This window comes from Pseudochaenichthys georgianus, chromosome 5, assembly GCF_902827115.2.
Source record: "Pseudochaenichthys georgianus chromosome 5, fPseGeo1.2, whole genome shotgun sequence".
NCBI classification, from domain to species: Eukaryota; Metazoa; Chordata; class Actinopteri; order Perciformes; family Channichthyidae; genus Pseudochaenichthys; species Pseudochaenichthys georgianus.
In genome coordinates, this window is record NC_047507.1 from 33,434,263 (window position 1) to 33,456,309 (window position 22,047).

The window sequence follows — 22,047 nt, forward strand, 5'->3', positions numbered from 1 at the left end:
TTGTCTAATCATTCTAATAATATTCAGCTAACGTTCATATTGAACAAACTGGTAGAGATTAGAATATGAAATTCAGTCTGAGTCAGTGCAAAGTTAAACAGAAAATATGAATTTGTATTAATTTATTTACCTTCAATATATAACATGTAATCAACAAAAATAGAGTTTTATACAAGATAATTATATTTATTTATTTTTGAGTGCACACTGTCTTCAATTTACATGATATAAATATGTGTATTACAATTTGCAGTAATTTGTGTCTATATAAATGAGGATGCTGGGTAATGTAGTGCAGTCAGCGTAAACATAATAAATCATGAGTTTAACTGATCAGACTAAGTAGTGAATGCGATGTACAAGTAACATGTAAAAGTAACATGTAATGTAGATCAGTCCAGGAAACAGTCCAGGAGACAGTCTTCTTCATCCTTTGATGATGATGGAGGCGATCTGCTGCGGCAGCGTGTAGACGATGAGCCCGAGGAAGAGTGTGAGGATGGCGAGGATGACCAAGGCGATGATGAACTTCTTAAACTTCTTCCAGATGAGGAAGATAAAGGTCTTCATCGGGTTGACGAACCAGGTGAAGGTGGTCGAGGGACGACTGCAGGAGAGGACAGGAAACAGTTTAACAGTTTTATTATTATTAATGTGTGTGTGTGTGTGCATGCGTGCGTGCGTGCGTGTGTGTGTGTGTGTGTGTGTGTGTGTCTCATACTTTGGTTTATCCAGAGGCTCTGGCTCTTTGCGGGCCCGTCCCACAGGGTTAGCCTCCGCCTGCTCCAATGTTACCAGCTGCAACTCTGCCTCCACCTTTCCCTAAACACACACAAAAACAATTTTATATATAAATTCAATAACACAAAAAATATATATAAATTAGATTATGTGAGTGGAAAACCTGATCAAATCAAGAATTCTGATTCAAATCCGTACTGCTAATTTTAAGTGACTGCATCCTGCCTTTGTGGAATAGCATTAGCATTATTAGCATATTGTTGTTTTCTCGTATACCATTAGCAGGAACGTGCTGCCGCTGCTGTCGGTGAACTGGATGTCCTCCTGTCTCATGGCACTCCTCTTGTCCTTCTTCTTCTTCTTTCCTTTTTTCTTGGCCTCCTCCTTCTCCTTCTCCTCCCTCTCGAAGTCCTCGGCTGTCTTCTGGCGGATCAGCGGCCACCAGCCCTTCATCTTCTTGGCGCGGAAGATGGAGAATCGAGGGCTGGCCCGATCCTTCGCCAACGCGATCTTACACTTAGTGGAGGACTTTGCCGCCCGCACCATGTCGTTCAGACGCAACTCTATGGAGCCTGAAGGAGAAAGGATGATGAGGATAAGCTGTAGTTTCTTAGAAGACATGGTTGTCATATCAAAATAATTAGCTCTGTAATGATATGGTGAAAATGTTTTAATTGTATTTGTCCATGTTTGAACTGAGATCTTTGTGTTGCTCACAGTGTTAGTTTGTGTTTACATTCATGTAACCTGTCCTTCATTATAAGCCTATTTCAGGAAAGGTACATTTTAAAACATTCTAGACATTATAGTCTTTTCCGTTGGTGTTTCTCACCCAGAAAGTCATTGGCAGCGATGCGGTCATAGTCCCAGACCTGCAGCGTCAGAACGGCCGGCTGTCGAAACTCTGACGCCTCCAGAGAGAAGAAGGACTCCTTCTTCTTAAACACCACCTCTTTCTGCCGGGTGAGAGGAGGAGATGTACTCATCATAACGCCCAGATCAGTTTGTTTTTTCTTGCAGGGACCACTTTGGAAATATGTCTTAAGTTTTGCTTGAAATTGCGAAGTATCAAGCATCCTCTTCACTGAGTGGAATATGATCATAACATTTATTGGATATCTTGAACAAACATTGATATTTTGCGTGGACGACGGAAACGTGACCCTAAAGCTCTAGGATAAACTGGTAAATTCATTATTAAATAATCAAACCAAAGAGGAAACAAGTGTTTTTGTTTCAGCTTATTTAATGGTGTGTTTGTTTAATGCGTTTCTCAATTTAAATCATTGTTAACCTAATGCCGTTGGGTTGTGGACTGTCCTGATAAAACAGCACATACGAAAACATGCCCTTGGATACTGTGAAATTATTATGGATGATTTCACAATTCTTTGACTTTAAATAGATAATGTATTTACGCCAGAGCAGGTTGCTATAATCATCAGATTCAGAAGAGAAGTCCTCCATCAGCAGGTGTCTCCAGGTGCATCATATATCATTTATTTTGTACCTCTGTAGGAAGGTAGTCGAAGCGAAAGACAAATCTCCAGTTGAAGTTTCCTTCTCCAGTCAGAGAGCTAAAGTGGACGTCAGTCTCCTGTTTTTCCCCGTCAAGTCCTTTTATCCAGCTGCACACAGAACAGATCAGAATAAAGCACTGAGGGGGGAATTCACCAAGACTGGACTGCAAACGCTGATAGTACAATTCAAACTGCAACGTCACCAAGGTCTGATTCACAAAGCATATTGTGTGAGATGTATTACAGCGCAAACACACCATACATTTTTGCAGCTGAGTGCAATTTTCCCTTTCTTTTGCTTGATAGCAATTATCCATGTGACAAAACATAAACGTTTCCTTTGTACAAAGAACACGGTACGCAGGACAATGGTAATTACATTATTGGAGTGCAAGCTAAATGTCCTGTCCACTGAGGTAGATAGACATTCTTCAAAACGTAAGAAAATAATTGAAATGTGAAAGAGAAAATTCATTTATAATATTAACAAATGAATATCCCAGTCGTACACCTTTAGACTTTTAAAAACATGGCATGATTTAAAGAGCACATATTTGTATTTTGTGCCTCTACTGTTCAAAAAGGTCTCCCTCTGGAGGGAACTCTAGGATTTTAGCCTTTGCAGACCATTTACATGCACAAAAACATATAACACATTACAGTAATAGGGCCCCTTGAAAGCAGGAGGACATCAAATATATATAATTCACTGCACCATTATCAGTTCAAAGTCAGGGCATGAGAGTCATTATAACTGCTCTTTAGTTACCAACAACACTCTGAAGTCACTAATAATCTCACTGCCCATTTTTTATGAAGCTCTTTTGCAAATGTTAAACAATAATATCTGATTTAAATATGGCCTTATAGAACAGGAGCACCAAACACAGCAATTGCTTCGCAGTGCAGTAAGTACTTTTCTTTTTTGTAGTATTTGTGCAGGTTAAGTGGCAGCAAAAGCCGCACATTTGAGAACTGTCATAAAAAATATATCCTTGACAACCCTTCAGAATTATCTTGTGTGTGAATCTAACCCTTTCACGTAGATGTCGGAGGACGGGATGCCGGTGAACGGGTTCACATCGTCCAGAAAGACGTCGTCGGTGTTCCATATGATCACTCGCAGCTCGTACCTGTCGCCAGGAAACAACAAGAGAGGTTACACACTGTATCTCCTTCTCAACTCATTCAGACTCTATTTGACTTTACTGTGTTGACTTACTGTTCAGGTAGGCGTGGTTTGATGTCAACAGGGGGCGGAGCAGGGACATCATTAGGAAACATGTCCACCCACATATGAAGGTAACCCTGCAACACACACACACACACACACACACACACACACACACACACACACACACACACACACACACACACACACACACACACACACACACACACACACACACACACACACACACACACACACACACACACACACACACACACACACACACACACACACACACACACACACACACACACACACACACACACACACACACACATTGGCTATTAAGTATATTAATTACATGTTAATAATTGGGTTTGTTGTGACTGTAGTTCTGGTTGTTTACCTGTGGCAGTCCAGGTTTATCTTGGCTCAGCAGAGACCTGATCTCCACGTGCTCTGGCACCAGAGGGACGGCTCCAGGGAGGAACTCGTTCATCTCCCCCCAGCGCTGCAGCACGCTCAGGGCCACGTGCTCCTCTATCTCTGCCTCCTCCTCTGGAGACCGCTGGTTCTTCTTCAGCAGACCTGACAACAATAACAATAACAACAGCTGCTATGTAAGACTCTACTGTTACTGGAGGCTGCTGCAGAATGAGGGCAGCAGTAGAAGTAGCTGCTCCAGGAATAAATCCTAATAAATCCAAAATAGGCTTTTGCAAGACATACAGTTTTTTTAATGGGTGCCTGATTAGATTCCTGAAATAAGGACTGTGGCTAACACAAGATTAAGATTTTCATGTTTTGCTCTAAGACATAAAGCATAACAGTTAACTAGCTAGCTAGCTAATTATAAAGCTTCTACAGGCCCTCTTAAAGTTCCCATATTATACTATATTAGGTATATTATGGGGCCATATCTATACAAAACATGTCTATGAAGTGTTTTGCTAAAAATACCAAACAGATCACCCATTGTAGCATGCCTCATACCCCTCTATTTCAGCCCTGTTACTAAAGTGCTGATTCTGGGTCTGGCCCTTTAAATGTAACCCAGCTGCTGCTGGCCACGCCCCTTTGGAGCGTCCACATGCAAGCAGTGAGCTCTGGGAAGAGAAGGCTGATAACTCAACAGATTCTTAGCTAAATGCTGCCGTGATTGAACGCCATATTAAGTTCCAAACCACATCAAGGTTTATTTCTGAAACAGTATGGAGCTCAAAGGCTTCCTCTCCCGCGGGTTTACCACAAGGTGACTTTTACATCCGGCTTCTTTACACATACTCTCTCCAGTACAGCGTTTGCTCTGAGTTTTAGCAATGTTTGCTAATGTAAACACAGACCTATGTGACCTGCTCCATCGTAATCAGTCGCATTAGGCGATTTCACACCGGAGTACTTTTCCCCGTACTTTTCCCGTTCAGTTCCGATAGTTCCTGGGATTTTGTGTTCACACCAAAAAGAGAACTTAGTTCATGAGAACTTTTACCCCCTTTTTAGTGCCTGCTAGAGAGGTGGGACTTTCCTGGGGAGAAAAAAGGTCCAATTTCTGATTGGCTGGACGAATTGCAAACCACGGCCCGTAAAACTCGGAAAAGTTTTTTGAAGCCGCCATTGTATTTGCTGGCATTAGCAGTATTAGCATTAGCATTAGCCCCGCGCACCAACGGAGAGAGAATAACTTATGGGAACACAAAAAAAAACATGGGAGCGGTGGAGTGATGAGGAGGTGTCGGCGTTCTGGCGATTTACTCGGAAGGCTTCTGGGAGTCCCAGCAGCTTCTATTGAAGCCAGTCCCCAACTCCGGGGACTTCGGGTGGCAGTATACGCCATGAAGTTGTTTGCGGCCTGCCAGTAAACCCGAAGAAGAAGAAGAAGAAGAAGAAGAAGAAGAAGAAGAAGAAGAAGAAGAAGAAGAAGAAGAAGAAGAAGAAGAAGAAGAAGAAGAAGAAGAAGAAACGTCAGCAGCTTCATTTGCGCTATCTCCCCTCAGGGAACTGGAAAGAGGATATTCCTAGCTTTCTAATGATATCAGGATTGTTTTTGTACTCCAAATATTAAGCAAAATATGTCACATTATATAATGACTGTCACTGAGTCATCATTTTGAGAAAAAGGCCTTTAAAGTTTCCTCTTCTCTGGAATCCATCGATCTGATTGATTATTAGCGGAGCAAACTAAATACTACGGAGGGAAGATATTTTCGTTTGGATTACTGGTCTGGGGGAAGCTCGCGAGTGTTTGTGTGTGTATACGTGTGTGTGTTTGTGTCATTTGGCATTTGTGTGTATTGTGTTTGTTTTCCGGGGGAAACCACTCACGAGAAACACCGGCTGTTGTTATGCCTGCTGTGACGTAAAGTTACTCCGTTCTCCGCTTGTAATTATGCCGTCACAAGCTTCAAAGTTGTATTTATCATCTGAATTTGCCGAAACAAGTTTAATAGAGGATAATGCTATATGGGGTCCTTGGCATGGCAAAGTTTGGGAACCCCTGGTCTAGGGCATTAAACGCCATCACGACTTTGCAGCCTGGTGAATTTACTATTTTATTTTACTATTCAAGATTCAAGATTCAAAGGCTTTATTGTCAGTAGCTATACAGTGTAGTTATGGCAATGACAATCTTAAGTCCCAAGCCCCTCCAACAATGCAAAATAGTATAGGACAGTGTAGTAGTTATGGTCTGTCTGTGTGTCCTACCTTCAGGTATTGCGTCAGATGGGATCTTGAAGATTTTGTTGAGGACTTTGACCTCTGAGGTCCTGTACTCTGGAGACAGGATGCCGTTCTTGTTGCAGAGCTCAGCCAAAATAGCGGACGGCCTTTTAGCATCGCGCCACACATTGTAACCATCACTGCAGAGAGACAGTCCAGAAGAGGGACACACAGAAGACATTTACACTTTACCAAGGGGATAGCTGAAGTACAGTATATCCTTTCTTTTATAAGAGACAGGTATACTGATGTTAATCAACTTTTAAATTGTTATGTGCAGCCCTTAGCTAATGTGGTTATACCTAATTTCACCCCCCAAGAGAAATAAAGTATTCTTATTCCGATTGGCAGTATGGTACCACTTTACAATAAGACTACCCTTATAAAGGATTCATAAAGGGTTTATAATTATGTTATTAATTAGGTTGTAAACACTTTATTAATCATTAAGAACCATTTATAACATAGTTTTCATACATCGACACAGGCTCACTATTTGGCAAGATGACTACGCCTTATATTGGCTACCTAGCTTACTTTGTCTTCTTCAGCAGCCAGCATCCTTGGTATCTGTTGTTCACTGAGTCAATTCCCCCCCAATCCATCTTGATGTTTCTTGGCATCTCTTTATGACCATTTATTTATGAGTTACTAACATTTATAACTGCCAAAAGGGAGCCTTGTAAATCATAATTTATAATTAGTTTAAGTTATATTAAGCCTTAAAGTTATGCATCAATTAGGGCGTGGTCACATTGAGTGACAGGTCTGTCCAGTGACTGCTGTTGTTAGCTTCCTGTCTCTCTGCTAGCAGCTCTGTGATGCTACAGGGACTCAGCCTGCTCAGAACATAACTTGAACTCGGCCGTGTTTGTTGTGATGGTGCCTTGTGGACTATTCTTCATGCTTAGATCGTACTATTGTGATTCGCTCTGCATTTAAAACAGACGGTGCATGAATGCAGTTTTATGGTGAGTGAAATTCGAGTACTTTATTTATGTGTTGCTTATGTTTTTAGTCAGCGGGCGCGGCATCATTGTTTGTGTGGCGTGTGTGTGTGTGTAAGTGTGTGTGTGTGTGTAAGTGTGTGTGTGTGTGTGTGTGTGTGTGTGTGTGTGTGTGTGTGTGTGTGTGTGTGTGTGTGTGTGTGTGTGTGTGTGTGTGTGTGTGTGTGTGTGTGTAAGTGTGTGTAAGTGTGTGTAAGTGTGTGAGAGAGTCAGTCAGCTGATTGCTGGGAAAATGGTTGGTTGAAGGATAACATTAAGTCTAATAATGATGTACCATGCATGTTCACATCATGTATACTTTGCATTACTTCATACCATTTTTCAAATATTTTATTTTTTAACATTTTGGACAAAATAGCCAATTGTACATCGAGGTGCCCAGATGTCCCTAGTGCCCACCTATCCGATTTGAACATGCTGATGTACAATGTGATGTAGTAGCCTAATGCAGGTGTAAGACCATTGTGTTTGTATTGTGTTATAGGTATGCATAGTTTTCTATGCATTTTGAGGGTTTTGGGGGGTTTGACCCCCAAAAACATTTTCGAACCCTAGGGGCTGGCTCCCCAAAAAGTATTAAATAACATAACCCTAACCTAACCCTAACCCTAAAACCGAAATAAAGTAACAAAAAAAAGTAACTAAATCCGCCAGAAACCCGAAAATCTTCGCGCGGGGGGACACATGCATGTGTCCTGTTTCTCCATTTCTGGAAGTTGCAACCCTAGATAAGAACAAACGGCTTCTGTTTATTAATATGTTAATGTTAATAATAAATAATATATAATATGTTTATAATAATAACATTTATATTTATAAATAAATATAAATATCAGTCATAAACAGTCATTACTTTGAGTCCTAATTTTCTTCATGTGTGAATAAAATGTTTTGCTTGGCTCTTACTTTGCATTTCATGTGAACAATGTGTATTAGGTCAGCGTGAATGTTATAACTCATTCATAAATGGACATGTGTTTTAAACTTAAAAACAACGCACCCTTTCAGGAGTTATAAATGTTAGTGACTCATCAATAGATGGTGATGTGTTTCACACTTTACAATAAGGCTCCCTTTTGGCAGATATAAATGTTAGTAACTCATTCATAAATGGTCATAAAGAGATGTCAAGAAACATCAAGATGGATGGGGGGAATCAACTCAGTGAACAACAGATACCAAGGATGCTAGCTGATGAAGAAGACGAAGTAAGCTAAGTAGCCAATATAAGGCTTAGCAGTATAGATAAATGTGGGCTCACTATTTGGCAAGCAACCGGTCATAGTTGACCTGTTTATCTCATGTCTTATAAAAGCTTATTAATGATTTATAAAGTGTTCACAACCTAATTAATAAATTAATTACTAAATATTCGTAAACCCTTTATAAGGGTAGTCTTATTGTAAAGTGGTACCGGTAGTACTGTACTCCAATATTTTTTTAGTATAAATATTCCTACTATTGGTACCTATTGGTTGACATTTCACAGTTTTTACACCAACATTGTTTATGTTGCAGTTCTGAGAAAACTGTGGTGCAGTTGTGGTACTCACGTGTCGTAATAAAGAGCGAGGCCGCAGGACGGCCGGTGGCGGCTGTAGAACCGGTTCTCCAGGTCCACCCGCGTCTCACCAATCATGTCATCAGCGCCGATAAGATCGTGGTCCATCACCGTGATGACCAACTCCGTCTCCAGTGGGAAAGACACTGTGAGCTCAAACACCCTGAAAGACAGTTTCAGACAGATTTTGGTAAAATGAACTGCGACACAGTCAAGTGGACTCCACTACTTAACCTCAAACTAACCACACACTTTGATGTTACAAACCTAAACAGCCTTTTTTTCTGACACTAGCCAGAGTATTACAATATTTTCAGTTACCTAAAACAACAGTTGGGTGAACACAAAAAGCCAGTGTCCATGTTGACTACGCCTAAAAATAAATGTTTTCATTGAATGAAACTAAACGTAATTGTTTTCAATCAACTTATAGTCCACTAAGACTTGACTAAAAGGAAACTAAGACCTTTGGCAGAGGACTAAGACTAAATAACATAATGAACACAACGACAGACAGTCAGAACGTAAAGCACAGGTGCAGGTGGACAGACAGGTACAGGTGGACAGACAGGTACAGGTGGACAGACAGGGACGGGTGGACAGACAGGGACAGGTGGACAGACAGGTACTGACTCTCCGAACGTTGGGTTCAGCTGTTTGGGGATGTATCGATCGACGGTGTCCAGACTCTGCTTTCCGGCTCGGACCACCAGATACGGGTCGGCCTTACCGTTGGGGTCGGTGGGAGCCAGAGTGGTGGCCTGGAGGACAGGAACAGAGACGGTAAAACACTAACTTATCCTTTTTAACAATAACTACCAGATAATACATTGGTCAAGGATGAAATGATGACATCCCAGACATTCCTATCTATATTTACAAGCAATACTGTTGACAAAAAAAGATGGGACTTTAATTTTGTCTACAAATAAAAGAGAAAGAGAAAAAAAATATTAAAAGAAAAAACCGTATCCTGTTTCATTTGCAAACTATTCAGTGTGAGACTTTGTCTGCAAAAACTTTTGCTGTTCTGTATGCAGTAGATGCAGCGTCTTGAATACTATAGAATTTAGAATATATAGAATAGATATTAATTGAAGATAACAACTATAACGCTTATGTAGTTCATACAGAGACATCCGTATTAACTTGAGACTGCTTAAATCTCCTTGAATTGATCTCAAAGTCTGTGTAAAGGAGATTTTCAAGTGAATTAGAGACAGAGACATAATAAGGACGGCCGGAGAGACCTGCAGTTACCTTGACGATGTAGACTCGGACCAGGACTTTGATCGGAGAGTTTTTGGGGATCCCGTTAGTGATCTGACATTTTGTGTCTTCTTCATCTCCTGAATCAATCGGGTATACCAGGAAGGAGCCCTGGGAATGGAAAGCATGGGGGAATGAACACTTCTCTGCAGGGCTATTTGGAAAAAAGAATGCTAATGTTGAAATCGAACCTTACATCACCATTTGAATGCTGCGTTGCTTTGCTTTTTTGTTTTTGAACACATTGATTCTGCAGAGTTACAAATTAAGATGGCTACACTTATATTAATAATATTTTACTATTTGTATAATTACATTTAAGTTGTGGCATTTGCAGGATGCCTCTGATTTTCTTTTCCAAACATTTGCAATAACTCCGGAGCACGGTGAAGTCAGAGTCGAACATATTGAAAATTAACTGATGTAATAATTTCCCCATTTTACAACATGTCTGTCAATAAAGAAAATATTCAGTTTCTTTCCATATTTGTCGGTGTTTATCCTTTCAGAAACATTCTCACTTCAGTCAAAAACGGTTAGTGCTCCTGCTTGCTGCACAAAGGGATGCACTAAGTTACAAGTTATGTTACTGAAGAAAGTTGATTTAAAGCTAACCAGTTTTATCTGAATGAATGACATTAGGATTTTGTTTGAATATGACAACAGACACTCATTCATTCGTAAAAAAACTCAACATAACATTCAGTTGAGCCCTACTTCTCTGTAAAGTGACAGTCAGAAACACAGCTATACAACCACAGTACCTTGTATTTTCCCATCAGCCTCTCCTCTTCATCCTCCTCGTCACCCTCGATGTTCGCTCTGCCTTTATACAGCGGGAAGATCTGCAGCCAGTCCTGAAACTGACTGAAATCTGACTCCAGATCACCTGCGTACAGCTGAACACAAACAGAGGCAGCGTTTAATAATGAGTACTCAAGTCCTGTCTTTAACAGGAAACTAAACTGAGGATAAGTAGCAGAAAAAGTAGAAAAAGGTTTTGGATTTGGATTGTCTTTCCATGGTCCATTTTGGTTCATATCCTAACGTTTTCTCGACAGCAAATATTTTTGTCTTGGCAGCTTCTTTGAGTAGGAAACCGTGCAATGGTTTTTGTGGATAGATAGAAAGCTTTCTAGCTGTTTTTTGGCTCATTTTGAAAGGTGATGTTTAGGAGAGGTATGAACTTCCACAATACCTTGCAACATAAAAACATTCCAACATAGTCGCTCACGATTATCACTACAGTTGTAGTGTGGACTCAGAATACCTTTATTCTTCCCACAGAGGGGAAATTGACTCCTTTATTCACATGATTTAGAACAATGTATAAAACAGTGTATTTAAAATGATCTTTATGGTTATTGTTCTTCAGGTAGGCAGCCATTAAAGGTGGCCTATTATGGTTTTTGTGGTTTTCCCTTTCCTGTAGTGTGTTAGAAAGGTTGCTGTGCATGTAAATGGTCTACAAAGGCTAAAATCCCAAAGTGCCCTCCAGTTGGAGTTTTTCTCCCACACACTCCCCCCCCCTGCCTGAAACACCTTTGTTTTCTTCTGTAACATAGTGACATCACTATATATAATTCACGCTTCTATTGGCAGGCACTCCAACACATTGAAACGCTAAGCACAAATTCCAAATATGAGCCTGATATGAACATAAGATATCCTCTTTAAGACCAAGATTAACTCCCTTTTGAGCTCTATTTTGGTCTCCACCAACTCCTGAGAAAACTTGTCTTGTTAGTAACTTAATGTTTGATTTTCTTCATTGGTTAATCTTTAACTGCATAACTCTATCCGTCTGCAACTTAGTTCCTGACAGGTAGTGAACATTAACTGTATAAAATAGGTTATGTAAGTGGAGTTTATCCGAGCTTATTTAATGAAAACACCTGCCTGTTGCTGCTGACTCCGGGAGTCCCTAAACCATACAGTAAATGAAATAAAAACTAAACTAGGAGCCACAGTATATTTTGATTTGATTTTTTTTGATTTGATATACTTTATTAATCCCCGTGGGGAAATTGTTTCTCTGCATTTGACCCACCCTAGTGTTAGGAGCAGTGGGCAGCCATTTTGAACAGCGCCCGGGGAGCAGTGTGGGGAACGGTGCCTTGCTCAGGGACACCTCGGTAGCACTTGGTCTTGCCGGGACTTGAACTGGTGACCTTCCAGTTGCCAAGCCAAGTCCCTATCGACTTCGCCACCACCGCCCCATAAGAGAGTAAAAAACCTCTGTAGAGCTGCAGTTACCATACACACATTAGATTTGCATAACACATTTGATTCAATGTCTTGACCAATTTGCTGCCCTAGGCAAGATTTTAGCTGGCGCTCCCCCCCCCCCCCCCCCCCCCCCCCCCCCAAATGCAGACACTCACTATGACTCGCGTATGCACGTGCACGGTTGTGGCATGACCACCAAAACAGAAAGATATGGACACAAGATGTGTGCAAATCTATTTCGTATCCTATCTATTTTAACATGATTTAAGTGGGGGGGGGGGGACCTAACCTCCTCTAGGGGGGTCCCCTGGCATGCTCCCCTGGGAGGATTTTTTATTTTTTTATATTGAAGTTAAAAGCATCAATCTGGTGCACTTTGAGAGCAACATTAAGAGATCTATGGATATATCTCTCAACACCCATATGAAACAGAACAAAGCAGATTTTATTTTTATTTATGGATATTTTACAAATCACTCCCCTTTTTCTTGTTTATTAATAACTACTTTTTTTTACTGTTTTTACTGTCATACTACTCTTATTTTTTTATAACTATAATGATCATATAAAGGTGTGCCTTTACCTCACTGAGCCGAGGTTATCAGAGCCTCTCAGTCTTTCAGGAGAGAGCTCTCTAAAGCTCTCCCCCCGCGGCCGCTTACACAGTAAATTCCAATGTTAATAAAAGCTGTTGATGCACCCTTAGCATTCGCCTATACTGCCTATGCCAAGGGCCGGCCCTGTTTGGTTGCAATACATTGTGTTTTATTGCTGACAGACTGAACTTTAAACTGTGAATCTCAGTAACCTCCCACCTTTAATGTGGCAATGTTTTTGCGTTTCGGAGGCTCGATCTCCACCACCACCATATCTTCCTCCTCCTCTTCTTCGATGTTTGCCATGGTCAGATTGCCTGCCTCTGAACCAAAAGAAAACAACACAATCAACACTAACAAACACAATTCTATTAACATTGTTTACAGAATTATTTTTGGGTTGTTCATTTTGTAGTTTGCTATCTTATTGTTCAGAATTTTGTTCAGCTATATGTGCTTGGAAATATTTCATACAAATGAGCAAAATACACTTTAATTGTGACTATATTAATAAGTAGGAGTTAAAACTGTACCGTTCTCTACATGTTCCTCCATCTCCTCCTCCTCCCTCTTAGCAGCCTGCACACAGAAAACACATCAGACATGATGAGTATAACTCAACAAGTCCTCCAACTCATACGACCAAATGGGCCGATTGTTCAGGCCCTTATTACAACCAAATATGTTGTTTGTTCAAGCGCTTAATACGTCCTATAATTACGTTTTAAAGTGTTCGCCCTCTAGTGCTCCCGTTGAATGCAAACGTTACAGATGGTCGTTTATTCACAAATAACCCTCTCTGTAAAATCCTAAATTGTAAGATATTTTGGTTAGATTTTTTATTAGATTTCTAGCGAGAAGTCTATATTGTACTTTTAGAATCAATGTCCAGTCGATATGTAGGATCTATAGTTTGATAGATATTACGAAGATGATTTGAGGTATGCGGCAGCTTCCATGTAAAGTTACGGGTTGAAAACAGTATTTCCGGTCTCGACGTTTTCATAATAAAACCAATGATCAAATGATTTAACAGTGATATCTGCAGTACTCATCAACTAAAAAACATCCGTTTATCCTTGTTAATTATACGACATTTATTGGTTTAAATTGTGTACAATGCTTTTGTGTTTTTCCCATAGGAATTTCTCTTTCGATTCTGAGAGACACCTTTCTTTTTTCAGAGGTTTTGATAGGCTAAAACATTGATTGTTTTAGCCGCAATGCATGTTGGGAGATGGTGTTCACGCAATATGAAATCGGAAAAACATTTATTTAAAATAAATAATACTTTATTCCGAGTGTTCTTGCTTTTCTCTTTGGAAGTCATCACATAACGGCATTGTAATACACGGTTCGGCTGCATTACATATTACATATCTGCCGTAGATATTTATTTATAGAGCCCTGATCAGAAGACCTTTTGACAAACTGTAAGAAATGCCGCCAAAACTGAATACGTGACGTGGACCATAAATATATCAACAATTAAACAACATCTTCTATTTCTTTTCACACAATACGTCTCCTTGCAGTATCAACACTAATTCGGCAGACTTTTATATTTGATCTAATTGGTATATAGGTTATTATTTACACCATAACGGTGCACAGCTGAAAGGGATTTTTTTGTAGTTTTTAAAGATATTACTGATTTTCTGAACTACCTTTCCAACTCCTCATGCAGTTGACTGTTACAGGTCTATACAGGTTCATGGTACAATGCATAAGCTTCAAATCGAGAGACTGAAACTGTATTTTCCTTTACCGTTCTGTTTTAATTTCACAATAAAGTTAATAGTCATATTATGTTTGATATTATTATGTTTTATTAACTTCACCACTGTTTTTTTAACCCGCACCGCCTATTGGTTAAAGCACGTTACTGAATATTGTTGTTGAATATGTTTTATTTGATGAAAACATTTAAATATTAAGAGTAGCCTACATACAAAATTGGAGGAAAGTAGAAGGCATGATAGAAATATAGAATAGAAAATATCAAGAAGATACTGTAGTGATCTCTACAATAAAACAGTTTAGTGCAGGACGTCCAAAGATATTAACAGGAGGATGTGCAAAACAGACAAACTAATAAGGCTTTATTTAAACATTAAAGAATACTTTATTCTTTTGAATAAGAACAAAACTTTGGGGGTATCAACAGATAAATATGAAGTCTGACAAAGTACTTAACGTCCAATATATTGCATAGTTTATTTTGGCACTTGACAATCATGAATGAATTGTAGTGGAGTAGAACAAAGTAGTATGCTGCTGTAACAAAAACATTTCGCAACTTGGGATCAATAAAGTATATCTTATCTTATCTTAAGATGATCGATGGCTACTGCCATATTTGCAAAATGTGCCTCTGAAACTTGACAAGTGCATGTTTCAGGCTTATCAATGAACAACAGGAGGGGCCACAGACATAAGACCAGCTGTTAAATAAAGCTCTTCTGACCTTAGGTGTCATGTGGGTATATTAATTCACCCATTTATTAATTATATGTTTTAAATTTGATAACACCACTGTGTTTCCTATCCCCTAAACCCAGTGGCAGCCGGCCCATAGGAGCGCTAGGGCCTCTTCCCACATGTTTGATTGTCATTCCAAAAAAGAAAAAAATATTTAAAACAATTTTTTATTTTTTATTTTTTTTAATGAACAAGGTAAATATTATATAGTTGGTATCAGTGAAATGTATAATCTACAATAAAATCTCGTTTAAAATGTTTCCTGCCTGGCCGCAGCGTGTATCATTACCCTCTCTCGTCTGGGCGCTAAGAAAGGAGCCCTCAGCCAGAGCAGCAGCAGCCAACACATTGCTGACTGTCGCTATCTGTAAACGATGCCGCCGAAACATAATTTCAGCCAATCAGCGTGGTCAGATCTGATGGTTACAGGGCGGCAATTTCAGCGCCCGATGCAGTATGTGAGTTGTTTGGAATCGTATCCAAGGTGACACTACAGTCAGTAGTTGATGAGAATGGCTGCGTCTGCAGGTGGAGACTCCGGGTGCTTGTGGATCGCCGGAGCTGTAGATTAACATTTACATGCTTATTGTAGTTGTAAGTGCAATGCCTGTAGCACCATGGAGCATATGTGTGGGCTGTACCTGTATTTTACAGGAAAGGAGTGAGCAAAGGGTCGAGTTGTCGATTCTTGTTCAGTTTTCTGTGACTCCTCACCCTCTCAGACTTTGAGTTGCGCGCGCTGCTAAAGAGACGTGCTACCATGGAAACCAAACAATGGTGTAGCTGTATTAAAGTCCGAGTGGAAACAGTTGTGAGTAAATCTGATTTTGTCAGAAATCGAGAGAAATGCGGGAGAAATATCACCCCGGGAGGAAACCGGGAGAGGGCAATGAAATCGGTAGTCTCCCGCGAAAATCGAGAGGGTTGGCAAGTATGGCAAGTATGGCAAAGTATGGCACAACACACACACACACACACACACACACACACACACACACACACACACACACCACACACACCCACACACACACACACACACACACACACACACACACACACACACACACACACACACACACACACACACACACACACACACACACACACACACACACAACACACACACCACACACAACACAGTGACTTCACAGATCAGAGTCAGAAAACACTTGAATATAATCGATGTCTGTCCGTCCGTGTCTGTGTGTGTGTTACCTCAATCCTAAAGGTCTTCAGGACAGGCCGGACCCCCTCTGGGATGTTGTAATATCTCTGCTCCTGCAGGTAGGTCAACTCCTGAGGGTCCACGCTGCTGGGGATGCAGGGCTGCAGGGGGGATATGTTTCACCAGTTCACTATCTAGATTAATTCATGCACACTACTTTTTTGTTTTTTTGTTAAAGGATCATTCCAGGTTTTGTACAACTCTTCATCGTGCCTATCCCACTAATTTAATAGCAGCAGTTTTTGTTTATATTATCTTAACCACTTTAATTGGAGGTCAAACTTCTAATTGGTGAAAACGTTTATATCCCTAAATGCACAGGAACATGTAAGTACAGTAGGCCAAAGTTAAAACAGAATTTGGGTCTGTACACATCGAGAGATGTTTAGGACTCTTTGGGTAACACATTTTCCATTCACCTTCCTTTTCTCTTCCAAATACGTTTGATTAACCTGAGAGACACAGTTATTTGGAAAACCTTTTATTAAGCAAACAAGTACTTTCAAAATTATTCAATGAATTCCTCCAAACAAGCATTTATAACTTCAATTGCCTCAATTAGTAGGGTCTACTTATGGGGGCAAAGTAAAATCTCACAGATTCTTTGCTTAAACTCTGTTGAACTTTGACACAGGAACATTTAACAAAATCATTGTGTCCTCAGCATAAAAGCGTGAGGCCAAGAGTCCGAGAGGGGTCTGCCTGCCGGCCTCCACCCTCAGGACAGTTCCGGTGTAGGCTCCACTGTCAGGACAGGAAGTGACGATTCTGACCAACACGTTTTTTTCTCGTCTGATGGAAGTTTTCAAATCACAATGGAGACTCACCACGCACTTTGGGTCGGCCTTGGTCAAGCCCTTTTGACCCCCCAGCCTGGTTCTCGTAAAAGTTGACTTAGCCATTTTTCGCTCAAATGACACCATGGAGGAATGCAACGGGAGTTGACAGGGGACTCTGCCCGCCTCACGACACGAGTGCCTATTTTCGTACTTTTCTTCACTTTTCCCCGGTTTTATTAATTTGTAATACCCGGTTCCTTCTACCGGGGACACCATGGGAGCCTGCCTGCAGGCACCAGTCTCAGGACACCTCCACTCTGAGGACACCTCCATTCTCAGGTCAGGAAGTGCATGTAAGCTAAGAATTACAAAATAAAATCGCCACTATCAGTACAGCGCCACTTTCCGAACAGGAAATGCACGCAAATACAAAATAAAATCGTACTGACACTATACATATGTATATATGTATATATATATAAAAATAGGGACACCTTGTATTGTTTACTCTCAGTACAGCACTACTTTCCGAACAGGAAATGCACATTAATACAAAATAAAATCACACTGACACTTATTAAAGTACTTACACTTACACTTATAAATAACGACATCTTGTATTTTAGTTACACCCGCTAGACAACAGTGTAGGGTTCGAGAAACAACCGTGTTTGCCGGGTGCACCGCGGCGGAGGTGGGGAGGTTCCAGCTGGGATCCTCCACCCCGCTGCGGGACCCGAAGTGGGACCGCTGAGTCAGGTGCGTCTTGGTCACGCTTCATATCGGCCGGCCCGGGAAGGAAGAGAGACGCAGCATACCCTCCCGGCCATCAGAGTCGAACCCGCAGTTCGGAGGAACCGACCGCCAGAGCACCGGCACTAGGCCGGGCCGGTGGAGGCCCTCCGATGGTGGGTCGCGTTTGCCAGTCGATCAGTGAGAGGAGAGGAGAAAAATGCAACAAAAATTGTCAAAATCCGTTAATATATGGATGAGTGGGAGTGGGGAATGGCTGGACACAGGCCGTGGGGGGACACCCGAGACCGGGCAGTGTCCCTGGTAGAAGGAACCGGGTGAAATAGCCAAAAAAAGAAAAATGAATAAAACTGGGGAAAATAGGGGGAGGGAAAAAAGTATGAAGAAAAGTACGAAAATAGGCACTCGTGAGGCGGGCAGAGTCCCTTGTCAACTCCCGTTATATATATAAGTCAACTTTTACGAGAACCAGGCTGGGGGGGTCAAAAGGGCTTGACCAAGGCCGACCCAAAGTGCTTGGTGAGCGGACTCATCACCTCCGTGATGAGTCTCCTCTGTGATTTGAAAACTTCCATCAGACGAGTCCTTCGGGGGGCGGGGAAAAAAACGTGTTCGTCAGAATCGTCACTTCCTGTACTGAGAGTGGAGCCTACAACTTTACTGAGCTGTGTGGGGTTTGTTCAACTTTTAAAAGATGTTTGAATGGTGACACAGTGATAGATGTTAAGGACTAACGTTTATAATAAATACATTTGTATTGATTTTAAGATATTTTCATAGTTCATACAATCATACGTATTGGGATCATTTGTATTAATGTGGACCGGAGGGAGAGGGTGACGAGCATAAGTTTCACTTTCCTTTTTTATTTCAATTCCAACTTTGGTCATGAAGAATATGTTTCTCTGTTGTCCACGTTCATAAAGCAAAAAGCATCAGAGCACGGTGCAGAGTCTCTAGATGAGTTCACAGTAGTCCCTCCTTCTTATTAAACATCCATGTTGTAGTCCGCTGTATAGAAAACTGTAGTTTCCATAGTTTCCCCACAGCAGCGGACGCACATTCATGACGTCCGCTGGTGCATCATAAACACGTGATAGTGAAAGTGCAGTCGGATTCTCTAAAGTACCGCAGTCTCTTCTCCTAAATCCTTTTGAATTCTCCTATCCACTATCCCTTAACCCCGTGACGTTTCACTCAGAGGTCAAGGGATAGACGATAGGGATAGATGTTAAGAGCTGATTTTTGGACTATTCGACCGCAACCCTAGTGTACAGAAAGAAGGCTGAGGGGTGTGGGGGGGAGGTACCAGGCTCAATCCTCTCAATTTCATCAAGAAGGAGCAACTCTTCAGGTGTGAACCTCCTTTAAGTGTGTTCCCAGATATGAGTTAAAACAGTGTAATTATCACTGATAGAAATGATGGTCGATTAAGGAGGTCAGAAAGATATTGATAGATTGACAGGTGTCACCTCTCCAAAGCTGGAGTAGTCCAGCTCGATGAGCTCGAAGGCAGCCAGCAGCTCTCCGGCGGGGGCTCTGCCCATGCTGATGTCAAAGAAACGGAGGTGGGGCTTCTTATAGTACTGCTCCACAGTTTTAAACTCCGGCTCCGCAAACGCACGACCCAGAGGCTTTGGACTGCCCTGCACACACACACACACACACACACACACACACACACACACACACACACACACACACACACACACACACACACACACACACACACACACACACACACACACACACACACACACACACACACACACACACACACACACACACACACACACACACACACACACACACACACACACACACACACACACACACACACACGTGGTTATGGCATTATTTCCTGAAGGTGCAGAAGAATTAAGAGACACAGTCCCACCCCTTCTGTTGGTCCACATGGGAACTTGTTTTGTTAGAAATATCTACAAAATTATTTTTTTATTTGAAATGTGTAATTCATAGCACCATTCAAACACGTTATAAACATTTTTTCCTTTTCCAACCGTAGAAGAAGAAAAAGGCAAGTGTTACCATGGCGTCCTGGTCGTAGATGTTGATGGTGATAAGGGGAGGGTCTTGTTCGAGCTCCTCCCTCGTACCCTCAAGCAGAACTCTGTCAAACAACAAACTTTCACACCAGGCAGGAGAGATCGTCTCATTTAAAACCTGAACACAAACACAAACACAAACACAAACACACACACACACACACACACACACACACACACACACACACACACACACACACACACACACACACACACACACACACACACACACACACACACACACACACGTATTAAATGTGATTTAAAGGGCAACTCTTCAGTTAACTGCAAAAGTCCTACATGTGAAATAGTTGTATAATGTTTTCCGTGGGCTTTGACATTTAACATGTGTAATGTACATATTAGATGGAGGTTAATCTGGAGGTCTTTGGAGTTCAATTAATTGTCATCATTTAATATGCCCATTCATTGGATAGCTGTACCTACCCTGGTGACTTGGCATTGAGTAGAAAAGAGAACCTTGGCAAAAGGATCTGATAGGCCGTTATCATCAGCAGCTATCAGGCCACGCCCCTGATACATGTGACACCGTAGCTGGAAGTACCTGCTGTCTACAGAGAGAGAGAGAGAGAGAGAGAGAGAGAGAGAGAGAGAGAGAGAGAGAGAGAGAGAGAGAGAGAGGTGACATCAGTGCTGTTGATTCCAGGTAAAGCTTTATTATGAGCAAGTGGAAATAAAGAAACAAGAAGTGTCTGTACAGAAGCCACACTGCCCGTTGACTCACCTTGGCAGGACAGACTGACAGGAAGCTTCATCCTCCCTGCAGGGACCAGGCTCCTCTGCTCCTCGTCCTCTTCCTTGTAGATCGGCAGAAACTCCTCCGGCAAACAGTTGGTGGTCTCTTTACTGTACTTGGCCAGGCCGAGCCACATGAAAACCTCCAGCTTTGCAAAGATCTCACTTGCCGAACCATCCGGAGACTAAACAGACATGCAGAGAGAGAGCCAGAGAGAGAGCCAGAGAGATTTAGAGACTGACTGTTGAGCACCATCCAGGACATCAGTGTTAGAACTGTTACCTTCATGTAGAGGGTGATGACCTTGCCACAGTCCCGCCCCCTTTGCTCCTCCACCAATGAAAAGAGGATGGAGTATGCAGGGATCCTGACGTAGGCCAATCGCTTGCTTCCACTCAGTAACCACAGAAATGCGTCCGGGATGGTAGTCTGGGGCTGGAAAGAGAGAGGTGTGGGGTAGGGGGTTTCAGACCTCAGACTTACTCAACATACTGCTAACATCTTTGTAGTGGCCACTTAATAATTTCTGACCTCTTTAGCCAGCAGGCGGAGTTTCCTCAGGAGTTTCCTGCTTTCCATCAAATGCTGTTTTGCCATCCTCCTTGTGACCCTTCTCCTGGCCCTCACAGCTTGCCTAGCAACAAGGACCTTAAGATAGGTAGTCATGGTGAAAACAGATGGTAAACTGCATGAACTGCATTTATAAAGTGTTTTCCAGTAAGCTTTCACTCATAGCACTTAACAATATCAGGCAGCATTCACCTGTTCACACACATTCAAGCAGAGACAGAGGCTGCCATACAACGTGTCACCTGCTCATCAGCTGTGATGAACATTAACACACATCCACACACCATTGGCGAAGCCATTGGGGGACATTTGGGGTTCAATATCTTGCCCAAGGACACTTGCATGTTGAATTCAAGGATCTCAAACCAACAAAAAAGATAGCCAGACACAGAAGCAAGTAATGAATTGGCAGGAAGATTGTGACATGTATTAAGTGAGGACAGACTAACCAAATGTTTCTTGATGAAGTCCTTCCTGCATCGGTCCAGGTTGTTGGGTCGAGACTGAGACCTCCTGTCTGAGAAAACACTAAACTGTCTGCATTGAGAGAGACAAGAAGACGGACAGGCATCAACGCAAATCAAACCAAACTAAACCTATTCTA

At 41.6% G+C, this 22,047-nt stretch overlaps 1 protein-coding gene across 1 annotated transcript in view; it reads right to left on the reverse strand.

The window, feature by feature from the left end:
- Positions 1 to 206: 206 nt before the first annotated feature.
- Positions 207 to 22,047, reverse strand: part of fer1l4 (fer-1 like family member 4) — a 70,148-nt gene continuing 48,307 nt past the window's right edge. The window contains exons 22-44 of the mRNA XM_034082539.1: positions 21,893 to 21,980; positions 21,405 to 21,521; positions 21,156 to 21,308; positions 20,862 to 21,057; positions 20,564 to 20,688; positions 20,100 to 20,234; positions 19,523 to 19,696; positions 16,509 to 16,619; positions 13,346 to 13,391; positions 13,032 to 13,135; positions 10,752 to 10,886; positions 9,979 to 10,098; positions 9,352 to 9,479; positions 8,711 to 8,881; positions 6,136 to 6,290; positions 3,839 to 4,020; positions 3,484 to 3,569; positions 3,296 to 3,394; positions 2,252 to 2,369; positions 1,574 to 1,697; positions 1,018 to 1,313; positions 722 to 822; positions 207 to 607 (exon numbers count right to left, since the gene is read on the reverse strand). Coding sequence (XP_033938430.1) covers positions 427 to 607; positions 722 to 822; positions 1,018 to 1,313; positions 1,574 to 1,697; positions 2,252 to 2,369; positions 3,296 to 3,394; positions 3,484 to 3,569; positions 3,839 to 4,020; positions 6,136 to 6,290; positions 8,711 to 8,881; positions 9,352 to 9,479; positions 9,979 to 10,098; positions 10,752 to 10,886; positions 13,032 to 13,135; positions 13,346 to 13,391; positions 16,509 to 16,619; positions 19,523 to 19,696; positions 20,100 to 20,234; positions 20,564 to 20,688; positions 20,862 to 21,057; positions 21,156 to 21,308; positions 21,405 to 21,521; positions 21,893 to 21,980 — 3,145 coding nt within the window. The 3' untranslated portion in view covers positions 207 to 426. The remainder of the gene's footprint in view (positions 608 to 721; positions 823 to 1,017; positions 1,314 to 1,573; positions 1,698 to 2,251; positions 2,370 to 3,295; positions 3,395 to 3,483; positions 3,570 to 3,838; positions 4,021 to 6,135; positions 6,291 to 8,710; positions 8,882 to 9,351; positions 9,480 to 9,978; positions 10,099 to 10,751; positions 10,887 to 13,031; positions 13,136 to 13,345; positions 13,392 to 16,508; positions 16,620 to 19,522; positions 19,697 to 20,099; positions 20,235 to 20,563; positions 20,689 to 20,861; positions 21,058 to 21,155; positions 21,309 to 21,404; positions 21,522 to 21,892; positions 21,981 to 22,047) is intronic.